The sequence below is a fragment of the Haemorhous mexicanus genome, chromosome 8 (genome assembly GCF_027477595.1).
Source record: "Haemorhous mexicanus isolate bHaeMex1 chromosome 8, bHaeMex1.pri, whole genome shotgun sequence".
In the NCBI taxonomy this organism is placed as follows: domain Eukaryota; kingdom Metazoa; phylum Chordata; class Aves; order Passeriformes; family Fringillidae; genus Haemorhous; species Haemorhous mexicanus.
Genome location: NC_082348.1, coordinates 18,434,185 through 18,456,510, shown reverse-complemented (window position 1 = coordinate 18,456,510; position 22,326 = coordinate 18,434,185). Strand labels below are relative to the sequence as shown.

The 22,326-nt window shown below is 35.0% G+C and overlaps 1 protein-coding gene across 16 annotated transcripts in view; it reads left to right on the top strand.

Annotated features, from left to right (window-relative positions):
- Nucleotides 1–22,326, top strand: part of LOC132330539 (sodium channel protein type 1 subunit alpha) — a 63,296-nt gene that overhangs the window by 35,728 nt on the left and 5,242 nt on the right. For 13 of the 16 annotated variants that reach the window (XM_059853025.1, XM_059853022.1, XM_059853018.1 and 10 more), the window contains 4 exons: nt 2,066–2,188; nt 14,271–14,552; nt 21,063–21,116; nt 21,450–21,587. In XM_059853025.1, coding sequence (XP_059709008.1) covers nt 2,066–2,188; nt 14,271–14,552; nt 21,063–21,116; nt 21,450–21,587 — 597 coding nt within the window. Of the gene's footprint in view, nt 1–2,065; nt 2,189–14,270; nt 14,553–21,062; nt 21,121–21,449; nt 21,588–22,326 lie in introns of all 16 variants that reach the window. The other 3 variants (XM_059853020.1, XM_059853021.1, XM_059853024.1) reach the window with 2 other exon arrangements.

The window sequence follows — 22,326 nt, the reverse complement described above, 5'->3', positions numbered from 1 at the left end:
GAAAGCAAGATATATCTCTAGCACTGGTAGTGGGGATGAATTAGCATTGAAGTCCAGTAAGTTCTACTGAGCTTGCAGTCTTCACGGGCATGTTTGAAATCTTTGCTGCAAGGGTTATCTCACGGTCCTAGCTCTATGGTACTGTGCTGTGAGATGGGAGAGAACATTTCTTGATCTACTGATAGAATTATGGAACATTTAAGAATATCCTAAGTATACCGCCTGGGGAAAAATAACCTCCAGTGTGCAGGAATGCATGCTGTTTCTGCAGCTCATGGATTTCTGTGGGTGAACCTCAAATGCTATGTTCTACAGAGTTACAAAACCAGAACCAGTCACTATATTTTCAAGACAGTAATTTCTGGTATAACATATACAAAAACCAAGTATTGAACAAGCTCAGTTTTAAAATTAAGATTCTCTTTGTCCTGGTTTCAATGACTTAGAAATGTACACTGAATAGACAAAAAGAGATCTTTATAAGAATTTATTTTCCCAAAGTATTGCCAAGAATCCAACACTTTTTCAATGTGTTCCCATCATACAAGGGCTGATTAGAGCATCAGAACAATTAATTTTCTTCAGTTTGGTTTTTTTTCTTGTTTTTTTTTTTAATGGGTGTTTACAACATTTTTGATTTGTGTTCATCATGGTTTAAATATATTGAGGATTCAACTCCACATATACAGCTACAGATAGCTGTGTTTCATACAAAGAAAGTACCCACTCTCAGAAAACACTTTGCTCTTTAGTATTGAAATTCTCAAAATGGGTACCAAAGTGGCACCTACAACAAAAAAGCTTGAATGAGCATGCAAGCAGAAGCAGCTGTTCATTTTTTAAACTAATTTTGTTTAGTATTTGACATTGTTTAAATCATACTATCCCAAACAGTCATTTTGTGAATGTGAAAATGTGAATACATCATTATGTGAAGGTATAGCACATATTAAAGTGTCTGAATTACTTCATGATAAATGCTGGATTTACAAATGTGGGTATTTTCTTTCATATTCCTTTAGATTATGGCAACTTGAAAGTTTTCAGTAATACAATGAATGTCCTGGAAAAAATAAATTCAGGTTTCAAAAGAACCAAGTTTTGTAGTTGCTAGAGCTACTCAAAAGTTCAGAAAAGCTGTTAACTTTTAAAACCTAAAGATTGCACATATAATGCTAGTTTTTAAATAAGAGCAGGGTCCTATCTCTTTAGCTGACACATTGTTCCTTATAATGAAACAGAATATGAGAACATTATGCTATTTTTGGCCCAATAAATAGTTAAGGAATTAGAACAACATAATGAGGGAACATTTAGGGGAAATGGGAAACAAAAAGAAAGTAATATTTTGGACAGGAGCCATAGCAAATATGGAGAATGTAGTATTTTGCACTGAGATAATGTAGGGACATGGAATATTTAAAGGCCTGTCAAATTCTTCCACCGATGGAACTATTCTTCTAAGGTCTTAGAAACAGCATAGTCCAGGTTAATGTCAGCTTTTAAAGCTCATAATTTCAGCAGTCAGGCAAAAGGATTAGTCAGTATAACTGCCCATAACAAAAATAATCCTTTTTACCAATTTTCAGAGGAGCAATGTTATTCTGTGACCCATGTGTAGCTCAACATAAACTTCAATCCCTTCCCTTTCAGTGATGAGCGACCAAATGACATTATCAACCACAATTCCTGACCCCAATAGTATTGTAAAACAAAGAAAAAATAAGACCAATACCTAAATTGGTAAAAATGAGAGATTAATATAATTCAGGTTTTGTGGTTCTAAATGTCCTCAGATCAGTAGCAAAGGATGAAATTCAGAAGTACTATTGTATCCAGATATTGGTTATCTTATGAGATTTTTATTTGTTTGTTTTCCTATTCACCTTTCATATTGCTTCCTTCTTTTTCTTCTTCTTTTTTTTTTTTTTAACTTGAAAGACTCCCTATTCCTGAAGAAAGTGATCCAAAATTAGGCTCTCCTAACGAAGTGTATAACTCACATCTATGGTATGTAAAGTAGAATGTACCATATAATAATTTTTACTTTCCTGTTTTCGTATAGGTCTCTTTGGTTAGCTTAACAGCAAATGCATTGGGTTACTCTGAACTTGGTGCCATTAAGTCCCTTAGGACACTAAGAGCTTTGAGACCTCTAAGAGCTTTGTCACGATTTGAAGGCATGAGGGTAAGACCACGTGAAAGTGTCTGAAACTATGCATGCATATAAAGAACACATGCATGCACAACAAGGAATGACAAGTCCATGCAGAAAGGCTGCACTATCGTTTATGGCATATCTTTTACTAACAGATAAGCAAAAAGCTTCATCCATTCACCTAAATCCATATGCAGTTATCACATAGAACTTATATTCATTAAGGTTACTTTACTTTCTAGCCAATCTCAGGAGTTTTTCATATGAGTCTTTGAAATTGCCAACTACGAACTCTCTTCGCAGAGTGCTAATAATAAATAAAATGTAACACAATTTTATTTATTTCTTTACTGATAAATATATCAAAATATTTATACAGGAATCTAATTTAGCATTAGTTAAGAAAGATATTTTCTCCTAGAAATTGAACTTCTTCATTTTTCATTATATTTTATAAACCCCCTTTAATCTAACCCCGTTGAATTTCATTAGATGATACCACAGATACATTCATATCCACTAGTGGTTTAAATCTATTTCTGAGTTTGGCTGACTTAAAAAGCAAATCAAGTTATTTGATTCCTCTATGAAGTTATTATTTTTGTAAGGTAAATGCTTCTTTTATTTCAACTCATCTCTATTCAATATTCAATACAATGTATATAAAGTTATTTCTTGCTTCTCTGAGTAATTTAGAGACCCTGCTTACTATTCATCTCACTCAAGAAGGCATTTTGACTTATTTTTTCATTTGTTTATACCTTCTGTTCCTTAAAGCCACTGAATACAAACTAACTCTATATGCATGTCAATGAAATGTGCTTTAAGAGAATGCTTTTTCCTTCGTCATGGAAACATAAGAGGAAACAATGCAAAATCTTTAGAAAAAAAATCTAAGATTGATGAAGTCAAACTGAAGCTTCAAATTCTTTTCCTGAAATTGTATTCAGCAGACTACCTATCTTCACTTCAGAATGCAGCAGAAAATACATTGCTAACCAATGATTACTGAATTAATAAACTTCAGCTTCATGCAGCAAATTGACTTTTAACAGTTCTCTCCTTATATGAAACTCATGAAGTGATTTTCAGCAGGGTAAGAGCTGGTCAAGTACCACAGAATATGCAACTATTTGATTTAGCCATTTTCTCTTTGTCTTTCTTTGTACATACTGTTCATGAACATTCAGATAAATGTATGTGGTTTTGGGCAGAGAAATGTTGGGAAACTGCTGTCAGCTTTATGTTTTTAATGATGTTCTGGTCAGCTGCAGGAGGACTGGGAGACCAGTACAGATAATATGCAGGGAGGAAAAAAAAAAATGCAGCTATTAAAATGATATTGGAAGAAAAGACCATTTCTAAAAAGATGCTAAAATTGATTGCCAAATGTTTTATTCAATTTTTCTGTATCTTTACATGATCATCTTAGCAAATTTTCCACTTACAAGATTTAGGATATGCATGCATAAAGAAGCTGTTGTTAAGGTACCTGTTACTTGAATTCTATTTACTGCTTTCCCCTATTGCTTGCTGAATAACTATGAAACTCTGCCAGGAGCCCAATCATATGATAGAATTTCAGCTACACAACATGAATAATTCATGAGCAATTTACTGGTTAGGAATCACAGAGAAGCTTGGAGAAGGAAATAGGCTTCAGCTCTATCCTCCAATATTAATGACAGTCAATGATGTGCCTGATTCCAGTCACTTAGCAGATTTGACTGGCCAAATATACAGAGGCCTTCTAGTCACTACCTGCACTTCTCAAATAGTGGGTTTTTTCCAAAGCACTTGGCAAGTATTCAAAACAGCTCACTGACAGTCGTTGGCATTACTTTATGAATGACTCACGAACAGTAAAAATGTTCAAATGATAAATAATTGACCAGCTCATAAGACTATAGTCAAACTGAAATCTTCTCAGAAACCGAGTTCATTGCATAAGAATTCATAAAAAGAGAATCTTTTTTCTGTCTGCAGAAAGTAAAGATAAAGCAGCCCTCTTGGCTTTCTTATATTGCTCATACCTACACTGAGCTGTGATAAAACAGAATTTTTATTCAGCATGTATTTAAATTTTAATGTTTACCCATGCTCAAAACTGTGCAAATTTTGCACTGAAAATGTAAAATATCTGAAGTATTCCACAAGAGGCTGTGGATATAAGAAGCTCTGCATCATTTTGTAAAACAATTTGCCAAGTACTCAACTGCTTTAATTCAATCAATGTTTCTCTTAAATAAGTTTTTCATTCTGGTGAATTGGAAGAGTGCAGCATTTTACACAGTCAGTACATACTAATGACTATTCTGTTATGCCTAAATACGAAACACACTTCAGATTTTAAGTTACATTCTTAGAATTCTTCAGCTATACTCTTTAGTTACAATTAATTTTATATTTATGCTGTTTCATAATTCTCTTTCCAACGTGAGTATATGAATCACTTGCACCAAAACAGGGTACAGGCGATCCATAGCTTGTGCTTGCCTTAGGCACAGAAGTGAATTTTTCCATCTTAAAGGCATTTAGAATATCTGCTGGTATACTGAATTTTGAGAAATTTTACTACTTTCTATATTGAATCTCAAAACCAACTCCACCCAGATGCTGGAAGGCAAAGTAAAGGATTGCTTTAATTTAATTTAAATTTCTGTCTTAGGGTTTATATTCTCATCTCAATTAGTGTATGTCCTAAGCAGAAGTAGCTGCAAACTGAGATTTGAATATACCCATTGCTTTTTGTTTAGCTTTTGAGTACTGGCAGTACAATGCTTTTGCGCTAGTTCTGAATTGGTGTGCTACTTGAAAATGTAGAACACGGAGTACATTTGCTTTGCTGAGTTAGAGAATAAGTGACAATAAAGCATGCATTTGTGTCTAACTTCACAAAATAAAGCATGTCATGCCGTGCTTGATTTATTAGAGAAATAGTAGAAGGCAGCAAACAATCTGAAATCCACTTGCACTTTCAGTTTTGCATGCCTTATGCATATTTCTGGCTGATGGCTTTAAACATTTACTGTATTTCAAATTTCCAGTCCAATTTCATACCTTTTTAAATCTAAATTAGAGTATTTGGTGTCTTAAATTCCCTCTAAAATTCAATGGCTATTCCTTAGATTCCCTTACCAGGAAAGTGGAAATGAGGCTTTTTCAAGAGTACTCAAAACTTCATTAGTCTGAAAGAAACATTTCTCATATAATTGAGTTATAAAACATAGCATCAAGTGTCTGTCATTACAGATTCACAACCAATAACAGGCTATACATTTCTATTTCATATAGGATATGTTTCAGCTTGGATGGGGTGGACCCCTGGTTCCTGCCCTTACCTCTATTTTGGGTCCAGTATTTCCCCCTTTTCTACCCCTAATGAGTACAGTCTGACTAATCTCTACATTGTATATTAAGGGTTAGGAGGAAAGACAACCTCATCTGCAAATCCCAGTACCAGTAAAAGTAGATTCTATATATTCATCCTCCACTGCTTCTCAATTGCTTTAAATCTTTGGAAATAACTTTTTGAAATTTCATTGTTGAAGAAAAAAACATGAAAATGAGCAAATGGGTATTTTTTTCAGCTATTTTAAGATTTTTAATTGTTTTTTAACAGAGATAAAAATTGGTTTTCTTTAAAATTTTGAATCTGGCTTTTATATTGTTTTGGAAAGATCTATGCTTTACCCTATTACTCAATTTATACCAAATATATTCAAAATAACCTGAAGAAATTTTTGAATTTTACTCTTAATACATTAAGCACACGCCAAAATACTGTGATCTGAATAGTCACAACAGCAGAGATTTATATAATTGCAGTTTAAGATTTTTGAGTAATTTAAAACACCCTATATGTTACATTAAGTAAATCACTCCAAGTGTATACACACAATATATAACATATAAAATCCCTTCTTGGAATCTGAATTCAGTCTTCTTTGGCCATTCTTGGACACTAGTTTTCAAAATGTTTTTACCAAATCCCAGTAAGAGTATTATCTTTCTTGGGGTATAAAAATGTCCTGCAGGGGACATGTCAGTGATATAAAAATTTTGCATTCACTAGAATGGTTAGCAAAATCCACTGGCTAGAACTACAAGCCTTGCAAGCACAAACTGCAGGGGGTGTCACTAATGCAGGGGTTTTTATAGCTGCAGTGTAAATGATGCATCAGTAGCAACCACGTTCAGTGTAAGTTTAGCACCTCACCTCACAGTTAAGAATTATGTATTCACTCTCAAGGAAGTGAGTGAATATTTTCTGCAAATTTCTCTTAAAAATAGAGGAATATATTTTTTTGATCTAAACATCATGCACTTGGAAGGACTTTTTGAGGACTGTGATCTTATCATTAACTTTGAGTTTTGACAAAAGTCTATTAGATGTATTGTGTCTCCTGAAAGGCAATTTAAAAATTTTAAAAACTTTGAAGTCTGTCTATATAGATGTTCATAAATCATGGAGGAAACATCTTAGTATTTCTTAGACTGTAATTCTACAATACGAAGAGAACTTTTGAAGAGTTACTTTATATAACTGAAAATTATACAGTTTTTTTCCAGTTTCCTATTTGTTTTATCTTACAGAAAACCCTTACTGTTAGGATCAAAATTTTAAAAAAAATGTGAACGGGATACATAATATAGTTTGCATTTTAATTGAAAATGTTACAGGGCACGTAAAAGTTGATAACATTTCATGAATGCCACAAGGAGGGCAAGAAGTTGGGTTTTTTACTGCATCCAGTGAAATACAAAGATACTATTCCCACATCAAGTAACTGCTCTGGTTTCATGTTCATGTCTCTTTACAATGTTTACCAGGTCTTCTCAAACTAATGGAGTGGTTTATTGCTTGGCAGATAATCATTTTACTTTATAGTACATTATGTAAAATTATGTCTTTTCTTCTATATTGTCTTCAAAAGTACTTTTTGCACACTTGATTTCTGGCGAGAAACAGAATCAGGCTGCTCCAGAAACTCATCTTCTGGTAAATCCACAGTGTAGCTTGCTTTTAGTGGACTGTTAAGTGAACAAGAAATGCTAGTGTTGCTACTTTAAGCAAGTTAAATTTTCTTATTGAAGCTAGAACAGAACTTCAGGATCACCTAGCTGAACCTCTCTGCTAACAGTTGTGGCGTTCCAAGATATAAACTCACGACCCAACAGTATGAAATTTCTCCAGCACCAAGTGTTATAAAAATAGCTGGTGCATTGTTTGAGAAAGTATTTTGCTTTCCTTGAAGACAAAATTCACTCTGAGAAGCATTCTCCAGTCAGGTGCACTTGTACAGTAACAGTTACGAAAAAGTAGAAAATACAGCAATTGTCTTGTTCAGGGAGTGATTTTCTTGCCCTCTGAGACCTTTTATCTCTTATTTCAGCTTTATTTGCTCATTATTGTTCAGACTAAGATTTACTTGTAACTCCTTGACAGGTCTTTTTGGTTCTTTCCACCTGCCTGACTTTGCATACTCTCAGTTAAGTCCAACTTTTTTTACAATCATTGCTTTAAATGGTACTTTTTCTAATAATCTTCACTGTATATTCCCAATACAGTCTTCCTTTTACTCAAAAAATTGAAGACACTGTCATAAATAATTTTTTTCAACTGGTTCACACAAGGTGCTTGTCATGCCTAACACTGACAAAATGCATTCATTGTTTCTTTCAGAAAACAACATTTTTTGCTTTTTTAAAATTGATTTAAATAATAGTATACTCCCACCATCATAATTTACTTCTCCAAACTTTTGGTTTACTAATATTTTAGTGATTGTGACTTAGAGATAAACATTAGTTTACATGCTAAAATAAGGAAGTTTTTATATTTTCAAATTTCTTATAACTTTTCTAAAAATTTTTCTAAATGTTACTTAATTCTGACCTTACATAATCCTAGGTCATGTCATTAAAAATAAAATATATGAACACACATAGAATTAGGGCAAACTGTGCAGCAAAAGTAGAAACCAGTTTTTTTACTCTGTGCCTATTAATGGCAAAATCCATTAATTACCTGTAATTTGGGTTGGAAGGTAGGTAAGAGACAAAGCCAGACTCTTCTCAGATGTGCAAAAATGGCAACAACAGCTTTAAGTTGGGTTAAGGGAAATTCATAATTGATAGAAGGGTTTTAGGGAGGTTTGTGGTTTAAATTTTTTCTTTTTTTTTTCAGTCAGGTAAATACTGGAACAATAGCATGTAGTTAGTGGATTATAGATCATACATTCATATCAACATGGTGCACGGTGTACCACTCTGATTTCCATTTGTGGGACAAACTTATGAAAATTAGTTTATTGCAAAAAATCCATTGAGACAAAATAGGAGTAATTAATTGAAAATGAGAAAGTTTGAATTACTTAGATTATTCTACATTTTTAGGTCTCCTAGTTCCTCTGTAACCATTACTTGGATCATGTCAAGTAGGTTGCAGTTTCTCTCACAGATATACCTAATTTTCATTCACTGTTGCCTCTACAGCCAGTTCACAGCTGATCACCAAGCAGATGCAGCATGCTTCTTCCCAGGGTGCCACTCCAAGCTATTCAATGACAAAATTTCTAGTTTTGAGGTAAAAGAATTATTGCAATGAATCTCTCAATTCCTTCTCTCTCTTTCTTCCTTTCCAGTTTTGTCCTAATCTGCTAGGCTGCGATATCACAAATGTTTTTCACCTGATATAAACATTGATAAAATGGGATAAATTTTCCTTATTATCTGTGAATAAAACTCTCATCTCCAATAGTGCTGTGGCAAAGTACATATACTTTATCCTTTCACTATAAAGAACTTTTATCCTTAGATAGCCATTGTGTGAATCCACAGGTAACCAGGGTGACCAGCAAAACACAGCTCAAATGCCAAGAGTGAATTTATTTCATTACCTTGCCAGCAGAGCTGGGAGGCAGAGACACACAGGCACACAAGCTCCCTTAGGGTTACTTCATCCTCGTGGGGACAGCAGGACCCGCAGCCTGCCCCAATATATGAAAGGGCTTTGTGCATGCACAGCTTATCACAAGGCTGTGCTTTTATGAGCTCTCTGTCTCCCAGAGGAGGCTCAAGCATGTCTCTGAGAGTGTATTATGTCTACACAGGAATTCTGCTTCTCCAAACAGGCAGAGGATAAACAACACTAGGCATAATAAATGGAGTTTTCCCACACTGACATGCTTAGCATTCTCAGCTGCAAGTTCACTTTGAGAGAAAGTATTCTCTCTTCACCAAATCTTCCAGTTTTAACCTTCCCCTCCCAACAGCCATCTTCAATCCAACTCCATGTATGCACTCAGATGAGACAGGATGTCTTATGTGGGAATATTTTTCCTGTACTGCATTGCCAGTTATCCTCATTCATGGGCACCTCCAAACTTCACACTGCGCAACTGTGGCAGAAATCCAGAGCCTCTGCTGAAGGTGACTCTTAATCCTCAGCACTGGGCCGTGTTTTTATTCTGTCTGCTGGCCCTCAGGTCCACTACCTCCCTTGCTTTTGTGATAAACATTTGCAACTGACTTAGCTGCTCCTAAACTGAGCCCCATAAGCGTTTCCTCCAATCCCACCCACTCTCTGCTGTGTTATGACTTGTGGAAGAGGCTCCTCTAATTTCAGAAAAAGGCAGTTTCCATCATCAATTTTACAGTACTAGGGAGAACAGAAAGCCATTATTACAGCATCAGATAGATAATCTTTTTGATTAAGGAGTGGTTTTCTTCATGGTCTACCTCAGATGCTCTTTTGATCCCCTGCCGGGGATAATTGTTTTTTTTATTTTACATACAGTTATTATGTGCTTTCTTCCCTTGCCTCAACTCTTCCACAGTTTGAGAGAATACACTTGTCTGTTACTTGATACCCACTTGGTCAAGTCAGCATGGTTTCAGAGTCTTCTTGACTTCCTTGTGTGCTGTCCTCCAGGTCCTTCACTATGAGCATGTGGTCAATGCAGATCCCATTGTCCCCTGTGCCTACATCTGTGTCCACTCATGGTGTACCTCCTGCCATTCCAGCAGTCTTACCTATGTGCTGCACCAAGAATCCAGACCAGTGTCTCCTTGCTCACTTCTGCATCTCTCACTGCAAATGTTCTCTATGGCAGCTCCTTGGGGACTTTTCCTATTTAGGCATAAAATTACAAAGTTCATACCTTTCAAGTGGAGGCAAATAAAGTACTTCTTAATTTTGAGTAGAAAGAATGTTCCACACAGTCCTGTAATCTCTCTTTCCATCCCAAAGATGGTAACTTCCTCCTCGTTTGCACCAGGAAGAGAGTTAGGAACTTCTACACAGAATCTGCAAAAGTTATGGGAAAAGTGAATAAGTACTACTAAAGATCTTTCCTTGTTTGTTTACAGATTTCAGGAGGCTCTGATATATCCATTACTCAGCTCCAATGTAGGAATTCCTGCAAAGTCTGTGGCAGCTGAGGTGTCAGGATCCATGGAAAATACTTTCCCCTGGCAACTAAAATACATTTATATCTCACTATGTGTTCAGCTATGTCTCCCACAGCAGGGGTCAATCTAGTAAAGCTTCCTTATATTCTATTCATACAGCAGGAATAAGCTGGTGTTTTGTACAATCCTCATTTTACACAAATGAATGGTTCTGACACAAAAACTGATTTTTTTGGTCCAGTTTTTACTGTTTTCTCTGAAGATTATTTCAAAAGAAGATACAAACAGCAGCCAACAAAAACATCTGGATTACTAATTTGCCTCGACAGCAAGTCATATTGGCCAGAAGAGAGGACATACAATTAGTATTGCAGCAATTCTCTTATATATAAATCTGATATTGGAAGATAAATGTTACATAAATTTAAGCATGAAAAATTGTGTGTGTATATATATATATATATACATATGAAATACTGTTTTCTTCTAGAGGAGACATGTTTTCCCACAATGATTTTTTCCCCCTGGATGAACGTTGACTGAAATGTAAAATAGTCTAGAGCTCCTTTGTCTTTTTAGGGCATCAGGTGTTGCTTCTCACTTGTTCTTATTGCTGTTCCACCTACCTGAAGCTATAGGAAGGTGAACAAGCAGAATCAACTTGGGCTTTTGCAGCTTTGCTCACTGGAGTCAGCCTGACCAGCAACATCCCAGCCTTAAGGAAATGCATAGGTAATTTATAGAACCAAAGAAACAGCTATGCAAACGTCTTTTTTCCATTTACTGGCATTATATTCTGTAACAAGAAATAACAGAAAATAGGCCCAAGAGAAATAGCCCCTTTTAAAATAAAAAATGCATTTTGAATCATGTATGTCTGATCTAGACTTAAAGAGCAAACAAAAATAAGAGCTGTAGTTGCCAACATACTTTTAACCTTTTAAAGACTCTTTCCAACAAGATGAGAATTGCAATTTTCATTTGCTACATTAACTCATTAAAAAATGTTAATTGACCCCTTTTCTGCATTCAATTTACTTTTCAATTGGTTCTCCCTTTCTTCTGTCCATTTGCTGTAACTTATATGTGTTGTCTGTGTATGTATGGGTGCAATCTTGGATATATATTAAGGTTATTTCCTGGTTATCCTGACATATCTCAGCTAATTCCCAAAGCAAATACAAAAAAGCAAACAAACAAAAAAAAAAGTAAAAAAAAAAGTAAACCAGAAAAACACTGTTAAGGCAATTACCTCCAACTGTATGTGTTGAAGAAATTAAAGACCTCTTGCTAAGGAGGACTTTACAGTCAGCTGAGCATCGGACCAACGTGTAGCAATACAGTTTTACATTATAAATATGACAGGGGTATAGGCTCAACACTGTTGAGGAGGAAAAATCAAACAGAAAAAAAAATGCAAACAGAAAACAACTTCTAAAAGTTTTAATTTTCTTTTCTTCTTTTCTTAAAAAACCTTCCAGGGGGACTGGATAGCTCAAGGGGTTGGTAATAGGATACAGAGCCTTTCATCTCTAGGTCACCAGTTCGCATCCAGGCCAGGTCAGTAGTGACCAAAAATTATTACCATTTGATGGGTTTTCAGTGACCTCTATGAATTAAGTTGTTGGAAGCATTGTTGGAACAGTTGCTGGAAGCTGTTCTCTTTTTATCCAAGAAGATGTGGCTGATCTTTCCACAGTCTCAGTGGTGAGACTGCATTACCTGTTCATCTAAAGATTAAGTGCAAGATGCACTGATGCGTTTTGTAGAAATCCTTCTTTCTACAACTATTATCAATTCACAATTGTTGTAACAGTTATTGTTGCTGTTATTATTCTGCTGCCTGTTCTGGATCTGTGCTGTGGTTCAATGGATGTCAGGGTTGTTATAAAGGTAACTGCTACAGGCACTCAATTTTTGCAAAACCATTCTATGTGTGAGCAGAGGTAACCTTAATTCATTTGAGTTGCAGAACTAAATCCCCATCTTTCTTTCTTGACATCTTTATTTTCAGGTTTTTCATCAAGACTAAACAGAGGAATTCAATCAGTGTAACACATCTGGAACATTTTTATGAGTGAGGGAAAAGACAAACACTAGCTGGCCTAGAATTACAAAGCAGCAATAGCATAATGCAGTGTCATAGATCAGGTCAGACTTGGAACAAATTTCAGAATTTCTAATTCCATTTCTAATTTTTATGTTCTCAATACCATGAAGCTAAATAGCAACAGATTTATTACTGGGATCTTTTCATCACCAAAAATACAAGCAATCTAAAAAATAAAAATAAAAAAGTGCTAAATTTAAAAAATAAAACTGTGGTTCTTTAGAAGATAAGGATTATTCTGCTACAGAAAGGTTCCATTTCTACTGTGTGGCAGTGGAGGAGACTGTTCTAATGGAACAGAAAATATGCCCTGCAAACAACATTTCTACCTAAGATCTCTAACCATGTTCTAATTGCTGGCCATAACACTTAGGAAGAAGAGGGGAGGAGGGTGCTGAGTGACGAATAACACAACCACAATGTTCCTCTTCCAAAGGCCTTCTAGAGGCTGTGAAATACAGGTAGTAAGACTGAGCAGTTCTGAGCTTGCTCACAGCTATGTTGGTAGTGGGGAGAATGCATCTATATTGCAGGGAACAGAGATGGACTAAGACAACTCAATGTACTCCAATACCCATGCCAATCCTTTCCTGCCTCGCTGCAGGACTTAGATTACTGAAAGTCAGAACCCTACTGCATATTTTATTTTACCGCCTTACCAGGTCCCACAAGTTTACAGAAGAAAAAATGTAAACTTTTGAATAAAATATAACTTGTAAATGAGAAGCTGGAATTGGATACTTAAGGAAAAATAATTGCTCATCACAGAAGTTTTGATAGGTCTGACAGACACACGTGATTAATTTCTGTATATATCAGAAAAATGCACCTTTTATCTACATAAGATATATTGACATCTTCCCTGCAAATATCTGAGAAGGTAACCCCCCCAAAAGTAATTCAAAATGCAAAATCAGAAGTCCTAAATATATCCTTTTTTAGATAAATGAAGGGTATTTCTAACTTAATTCATGAAACAACAAGACTGGAGCTTGAAATAAATTCAGTTGATTCAAGTAGACACATATTGCAAAAATGTCTTGCTTTTGTATACAAAGAAATTAATCTTTGTTATAATCTTGCATGGAACAATAAGGCAATAAAGTGATGTCTTTAATTCGCGCATAATTCTTTTATGTAGAGCTTAGTTTCTAGATTCATGGCATTTGTATGTCCAGCTTAAATTTCAAAACTATGTTGATCAAATCTACGAGTTGCCATTTTGCTTTAAACATTTTTTAAGCTATAATTTCATTCATTTTTAGAATTTTATTCTTTTTACATTTTTCATTTAGCACATTTTTCTTTTTTGTCTAGAACAAGTCAGTGTCAGGCATCATCTTACTACTGCCAAATCTTCTCTTTAATTATTTTCATTATCTCACTTATTTTCTTTTCATTACATGTACTAATGTTAATAATTTAAAGGAATGGTGGAACGCTACAGTTATTAATAGACTGCTTTAAAATTTATAGTATTAGTTTCTGAATAAGCATTGATTAAGGAATGGTGAAACAGTATACAAAAATGCATTGCTGTAAATATGCTTACACTCTTTTCTCTTTCCCCCTGTATTTGTGTACTAGGTGGTTGTGAATGCCCTTTTAGGAGCAATTCCATCCATCATGAACGTGCTTCTCGTTTGTCTTATATTCTGGCTAATTTTCAGCATCATGGGAGTAAATCTGTTTGCTGGGAAGTTCTACTACTGTGTTAACACCACCACTGATGAAAGGTTTGAAGTCGACCAAATCAACAATTTTAGTCAGTGCGAGGAACTCATAAAAAACAATCAAAGTGCCCGATGGAAAAACGTGAAAGTAAACTTTGATAATGTAGGATTTGGGTATCTTTCTTTGCTTCAAGTAGTAAGTGATCACTCTTTATATACCTTTTCCTGTTTATAAGCAGTAGTGAAAAGCAATTCTAGCAACAAAGAGACAAAACATTCACCTGATTATTTTTATCTGTGACTTAGTAGTTCTGCTACACAGGTAATTGATTACTCTTCTCATCATAGCAGCAAGTAGAATCTACTATGAGGAATAAAGAATCTTTAGGACATCTAATGACACAACTTCCTATTTATGGTTCCCTTAGTCCTTTAGCCACTTCTAACTTTTAAAGTTTTTAGAATTACCTAGGAATGGTATTCAGGTATCTAAATATTTTAGGCTTTCCAGTTGCTGGGAAAAAAAAAAAAAATCTCCATTGGTGTGATTAAGTCACAAAGAACTCCAAGTAATAAATCTTATCTCAGGTTTGTGGCTGCCACCAGGGCAGATCTAATCTAAAGCAATTTCTCATTCAGAAGAGAAATAAGAAAAGAAAAATAGCATTTGATACTATAATCTATGTAATATTTTCCTGATACTTCTGTGCAAAAGAACCTCATAGACTTTATTTAGCAAAACCTGAGGGAAGAAGAAGGAAAATATATGCAGAGAGATACTAGAAGATTATGCCTTCAATACCACAAATTGAAGGCACAACACTGTCTATCTGTGTATTTTGAAGACGCTACCAATCTCACCCAGCTTTAATCAAAAAAATGCTGGACTTTTACCTATGTTGTGTACCTTCAGCAACTTCTATGTTTGTTTGTTTGGTTTTTTTTTTGAGGTTACTATCTAAATCTGCAGTATCCTATGTTTATTTTATATTGCTTTTAAATAAGTTCCCAGATTTTATGTTGTTTATACAAAATCTCAGTAAGACAAATTATTAACATGATGCAGTGGTATGGACATTGTCCTGCACAAGGTCTAAAACTGGAGTTCTGAGCAAAGTCTCTCAGCTAACAGAGCATCTTACCTGTGTGACTGATAAGTCTGTACATTTAAATTTCATTATGATTCCTTACTTTACTGTCACAACAGGAAAGAGTGGAGAGGGACCGATAGTAATAAAGAAATAAAATACTGAACTGAATACAATTTGATTTTGGTTACTAAAGACCTTAAGTACTTATTTACTTTGCCTTATTTATGAAGTCTACTCACCCAGGGAGTCAGAATGCTTCATTACAGGTGTTCAGGAGAAACAAGACACACACAGAAGAACTCTTTCCAAGTAGTTTGCAACTCTCCTTCTAGTAGTAACCTATTCTACTCTGGGACACAAGTCATTATTCCAGGTTCACTTCTTTCCTGCCTCCGTGGCTGCAATCAGCACCCCTCAGCTACTTGCTATTTCAGTGTCCTGGCTATGCACAGATTACTTCATCTTCTATTTATTGAAAAGACACAAATATTTCCTTACAGGAAGACTTAGATTCTTAAATTATTGGCTTTTTTGGGAGGCAAATTAGGAGAAATTTGCCAATCATTCCCACAATTCCAAAGGAAAAATTCATCTAGACCTACCACAGAGAGACCTAGCTCTCATGGAGGACAAGCCTGTTGGTTTGTGCAGTATCTACAATGTAGAGATCTTGCAGGAGCATGAGACCCTCATGTAATGGTGGAGGATTTTTTGTGTGAGTAGAAAGTCCATGAGAACAGCACTTAATTTTTCTGTGTTGCTAAAATGCTTGTAAAATCATCAAGACCTTTTTGTTTGACATAGCAGAAAAAACCGGGGCATTTCTGTCATTGGACAGAACATCATCCCTGCATCTTTTAGGGTTTGGTAAGTAAGCCAGCAGGAGTGATTTTGCTGTTATGGAATTATAAGAGCCCTAGGACTGAGAAAGAATAATATCAGCTTGATTTTCAGTTAATGCACTAAAATGTAGAGAATCTATGTTTTTTCACCTTTAAGAAAACAAGGCCACAATTCATAACTGTTTGAGATTCTTACATTGCTTTCTCAATCAAAAAAGACTGATAAGGTGATTTTCTGTTTGATATATGAAGTACTTTGGATCAAACTCTGGAACAGGCCTCCAAAGCCATCATGTCAAAACAAACATGAGACTTGAATAGGTATGTCATAGCCCTAGATTTTCCTACTCTTCCTAAACGGCTTGCAGCAATAGAAAGAAAGCTAAATGCTAAAGAATGACTCAGTTAGAGGTACACATTACTGTGTCAGAAACAAAGCTTTTGAAAGTTTAGCAGTTGGCCTAAAGTGATATACTGAGCCTGAAAAATCTGATTATAAAACCATGGTTGCAAGTGGATATGCTTTCTGTTTGCCTGAAGTGAGCATTAATGGCCTTTCTACGGAATTCATTTGGTTCTGCACCTCAGCAAGCTCAGGCAGAGACTTTTAGTCATGCTGGACCTGAGAAAATAACCCCAGGGAGGTCAATGCCATTTTTCTAATAACAATTTCTGTGAAGAGTATCAGTGCATGAATTACTGATACCAGGCCAGGAGGCTAGAAAATAAATAGAGAAAGCTTCCTCTTATTCCTCATTATTTCCATTCTCCATTCTGCCCTCTGGCTCATGCCCTTTGAGTCAGCCAGAGAATGCTGTAAACCCCTTCAGCTTTTCTGGGTTACAAGAACCATAACCTTACTATCTGTATCACAAATTGGAGTGAATACTAATGGGAGTTAGAACCATTTTTATGACAAAAAAATTGAAATGAAAACAAGCCAAAAGAACTTCAAACCAAGGCACTGAGGGTTTTATTATTCTGGGAAAGACACAAATGAAAAACTGAATTTTTTTTTTTTAATGTCTCTGGCAGTATATGGGTGTGTTCATCACAGAAAACTCTTCTTTTTTTAAGGGTGACATGGAAAAGAGACATATGTCTTTCACACAGAAACACTCAAAAGCAGAGAGATAATTTCAGAAAGAAGTATTCTGGGCTCAAAAAATGCAAATGTCTGATAGTGACTTCAAGCAAAAGGAACTTTCTAACAAGCTCTTTCTTGAGTTTACTTGGCAGTGCTGGTGAATTACTTTCTTTTATGAGGGGCCTAGGGAAAAAACATTACCTTATTTTTGGTTGACATTTCTTGGGTTTTTTCTTTCATGGGAGGCATTTTTGTGTGGAAAATCTTTAGTATTATAGCAATGTTATAATCCTTTCTGCCCAAAAATACAGCCTAACAATACATGTCATTGATAAAAATAAGTTTTATGGACTTTGTTGATCAAACTGTTTTCCAGAATTCTTACATAATTTGAAGTTGGAGTATAATTATTCATGCCATCAGTCATATAAGTACACATTTCTTCTGTAAGATTTTTTTTCTGCTTTAATATGGTGTAGATCATATTTTTTTATGTGGATCTTCAAGCTTCTTTTTTCATTTCTTGGTCTGAAGTTGCTTGAGTATTTCTCTGTCCCTAAAGAGAAGCATGAAAGCAGAGACAGATCTGCTGGAGAAATTCCCTTCACAGTTGTCATGCACCACTGAGTGAAGAGGAAGAGGCTGGTGTACACAAAGAGGTGTGGCATCTGCCCTGATAATTTTATGGCCTTATGCCTTTTAAAGCATATTTTGAACCTAGTATTTGGATTCCTTGGTAAGTAAATCTCCCAGAGGCCTGCTGTTATCCTGCTCACCAGGATAAAATGTGGCAAACCAGCCACAAAACACAATATTGTACTCCACTGTTACTAATAGCAATAAGACAATACATCTCTTGAAGGGTATGGTAAAAAAATCAGAAGCTGAATTCTAAGCCTTAAACTTTAGGGTTCTTTCAAAGTTCCAACAGGTTAGTATTTTCAAAGCAAGATGCTATTGTATCTCCAAAAGGGAATGTGAATCTTCATGGTGATTTTTTCTGGTATAGAAATTGAGTGGTAAAACTCCAGCATGATTTTGAACTTCATAAGAAATTATTTATCAGGGGGAAAAAAAATCTATGATTTTTTACCATTAGTAAAGGAGATGGGGGATTTTTGTTCTGTTGTTTTTTATAACTACATTTGAATCTGCATTTGAAATGTATGTCATTGAAATCTCCTTGTCAGAAAAAAAAAACCTTTGGAACAGATGCTGACTTCAGTTATACTGCTGTAATCTTTGAAATCAATTAGTTACTCCTGATTTAGTGTCACTGAGAATATACACTATATTTTATATGGTAATATGCAAAATGGAAATGAATCATTTGATCTCTTGGTCATTTTCTGTGTTATTTTCTTTCAGGATACAAAAATACACAAACAATACCTTATTTCTCTGAAAGAGAACACATTGCAGATAAATATAAGCAGGTCTATGCATTTACAGTAGGAATAATGCTTTCACTGAATGGGATATCTTGACTCTCTTTCTTAATTTCTTCAACATTTTTAGTATCTTAGAGTTTTATGAACCTCATTGTGAAAATCACAAGATAGCAATACGTTATATTTCTGGTTTTCCACCCTACACTCTTTTCAAGTTTCCTTTTTAATAACAACAACAACAAAAACAATAATAATAATACAGCTCAGTTCTTCAGCTTTATTTCCTATCACTGGTTAAAGGGTACTGTTTGTTTATAGTGCAGTACTTCAGTGATGATGGTGAAGCTTAATATTTTAAAATTAGTCTATCTTTTTTCATTGACTCTACTTAGTCTAGGCTACACCAATACATCTGCAAAAAACCTAATAATTATTCTGTTTTGCCTGGAGGATGATATGCAAAGATCATCATGAGTCTGAATCTGATGCAACAGCACACATTTTGCCAAGTGCCACTCCATCATTTGCATGATCTTTCTGAAGTAAAAGTGTGCCCATTATTTTCACATGGTGTTTCAGACTGAAGTGTTCATTTCAAGTCTTAATATTCCAAAAAATGCAAATAACGTACCAAGACAGAAACAAAAGTAGCACTGTAGGACATGATGTAATCATCTTGCCCTATTTAGACCCTTTTAGATGAAATACTGAATCCTGTTTTGGTTGCTGTTGCAAGAGATTAATTAGTGCAATAGAGCTCAGAGAAAAATAAGGAGAGGGATCAGAGTTCTGGAAAACAAGAGTTGCATGGGAAGACGGAAGGAACAGTGATCACTACCTAAAAAAGAAGGACAGCAACAACTAACTTGCAAAAAGTAAGAGATGCTGCATGAAGGTGATTCCTGCAGTTCTCCAGATATGTAATGGCTATGACAAGTGAGTCTTAAATGGCAAGAAAAAGATGTAAGCATTAGGAAAGAATAAAAGGAAGTGCCAGACTTTTTATAAGGTTGTAGTGTATTCACCATTAAAAGCCTTTGAGAACAAGTTAAGCATATATTAGTAATTACATAAATAGACCTTATCTACCTCTCCTAATCCCTTGCAGTCCAAGTATTCCACGAGGACTTTAAGTTCTTCAGCTGACTGTTTCTTGTTTCAGATTTATTCTTGATTTATTAGTCCTCTGATACTACATTTTGATTTCACCATCATGCTGTTAGTTACCTGAGCTTTACATTTCTTGTGTTGACCCCGAGATGTGAAAGTTGCTGCACACTGGATTTGCAGCTCTGTGTCCTGCATAAAAAAAAAGGTTTTTGGAAACTTCCACTAGAAATGAAAGCTGAAGATGATGGTGATACAGTAAAAGAACATGGATGAAGAGTGTTCCATTCCTGATTCTATCCTGCAACTGGTTTCTGTGGCAAGGAAAATGAAGGAACCAAAGATCTGCAGTCTTGTTTTGCAGAATTGTAATGAGGATTAAATAACATAGAATTATTTCCTTTTTTTTTTTTTTTTCTCTATTTTTGGACACAACTGGCCAAAAATTTCTACTTGGAGATGTTGCCTAGTTGAAAGAGAACTAATTGCCACAACAGAGTAAATTACTTTCTGTTTCAAACATTCTGATGAAGCAATCTACACTTCACTGTCAAATATAAAAATGTGCAGACTTTAGGCAGAGGAAATACCTCCAAAATTTCAATAAATGCTGCCATTTATGAGGCATATTAAATATTCAATGCACATGAAACACTTCCTACTTTATCTCAGAATGTATGAGGCATCTAGGCTCTGTAAAGCACAATATATTATATTTAAAGTGAATATAGAATTACTAAACTAGGTAAAATCTTTCAATGTATAGTCTGATTATAGGAAAACACCTTTTTCGAGATGATCAAATTTTTGGTTCCATTTTGTTGCCACCTTTCTGACTTGGGACAGAAGAACTACAAATTAGTCTTAATTGGTGGCAACTCAGTTACATAAGGCTATACACCCAGCTGTACATAGTTCTTGCAGTTGATATGATTTCATGAACTAAAATGCCTTCTATAATTTTTGTTAGTTAGAAATAAGTTAATAATACTGCTTAAAATGTTCACATCTAATACAAAGTAATGGGATACACAGCAGTATATCTGATGAGCAGCTGAATAGAAAGCCAAGAGGCAAAACACTTTGGAAATCTAATGCTACTAATTTTTCCTGGTGCTGTACTGAGTTGCTGGAAATTATTAGATGAATTGTCTTTAGAATGCTTAAACAGGTGTGTACTGTTTACAGGCTACATTTAAAGGCTGGATGGATATTATGTATGCAGCTATTGACTCAAGAGATGTAAGTACTGCAAATATTTTAAATGATCTTTTCTTTTTTCCCTGAGGTCTGTCTATCTACAAGTGTGTATTTATCCTAAATAAGCAATTATATCCATACAGTAGAATGAAAAATGAGTATGAGATTCTGTGGTAACAAAATGTGGGCAATTGAATGCAAACTGCCAGGTGCTATCAGCAAGAGGTAGAATAGAAAAAAATATAGTAATATAAGTGATAGGAATGTTGTCCAAATACAAACTATTGGTGGCACTTTGTGCAAGGTTGCCAATTTTTTGGTTGAAATTTTCACATGAAGTCTTAGGAATCATATTTCTCTTTTTTTTCCCCTTAGGTGTTAGACCAACCCAAGTATGAAGACAACTTGTATATGTACTTGTATTTTGTCATCTTTATAATTTTCGGGTCTTTTTTCACCCTGAATTTGTTCATTGGTGTCATTATTGACAACTTCAATCAGCAAAAAAAGAAGATAAGTATTGTTTCATTTCTCTTCTAAAGATATTCTAAAATAAGGTATTTTTCAGGTGCATAATACATGGAAAGTACTCACATAGCTTGTTGAAAATTGAAAAAGCCGCAGCATGCTATGACAAAATCATACCTGCAGTACTCGTTAAAGTCATGAGACTTTTCATTTAGTGAATGGCACAGATCCTTCTTTTGTCAATTCCCAGTTTAGTCTTCCTCCAGTCATCTGCTTTTTCATGACTAAACTTTATGAAATCTTCCTGCATGATCCAACCCCTTAATTAGGTCCCTGCATTAAAGCACTCCTAACTTCTTGGAGTTTTTTCCTTTTTATTTTTAGTTATTCTCTGAATACACAAAAAAATTGCTAGCTGAAAAATCATTTCATCATGCAATTAAAGATGATGTTTTAGTAATCCCAAGTATTCAAGTTCTACTTTGTGGCACTGAGCAATCTGAAACTATATAGAGCAGGAGTGGTTTGTAACTATTTCAGAACCTTTTTTTATCATTTCATGGTGCAGATGTAGATAATCTCAGGGGTACAGATGGTCTGAGTAGGAAACGCTCGCCTTAAAAATTATTTTTTGTAAATAGATAAAGCGAGGAAAGCTCAAGGACCAAAGCAGCTATGAATTACAAGTTTATTTTTACTTTACTGGACTGCATCACTTTCTTTGGGTTTATGTTAATAATGAGAAATACTAAGCAAGATTTCTGGTTGCTCTACATGTAGAAAT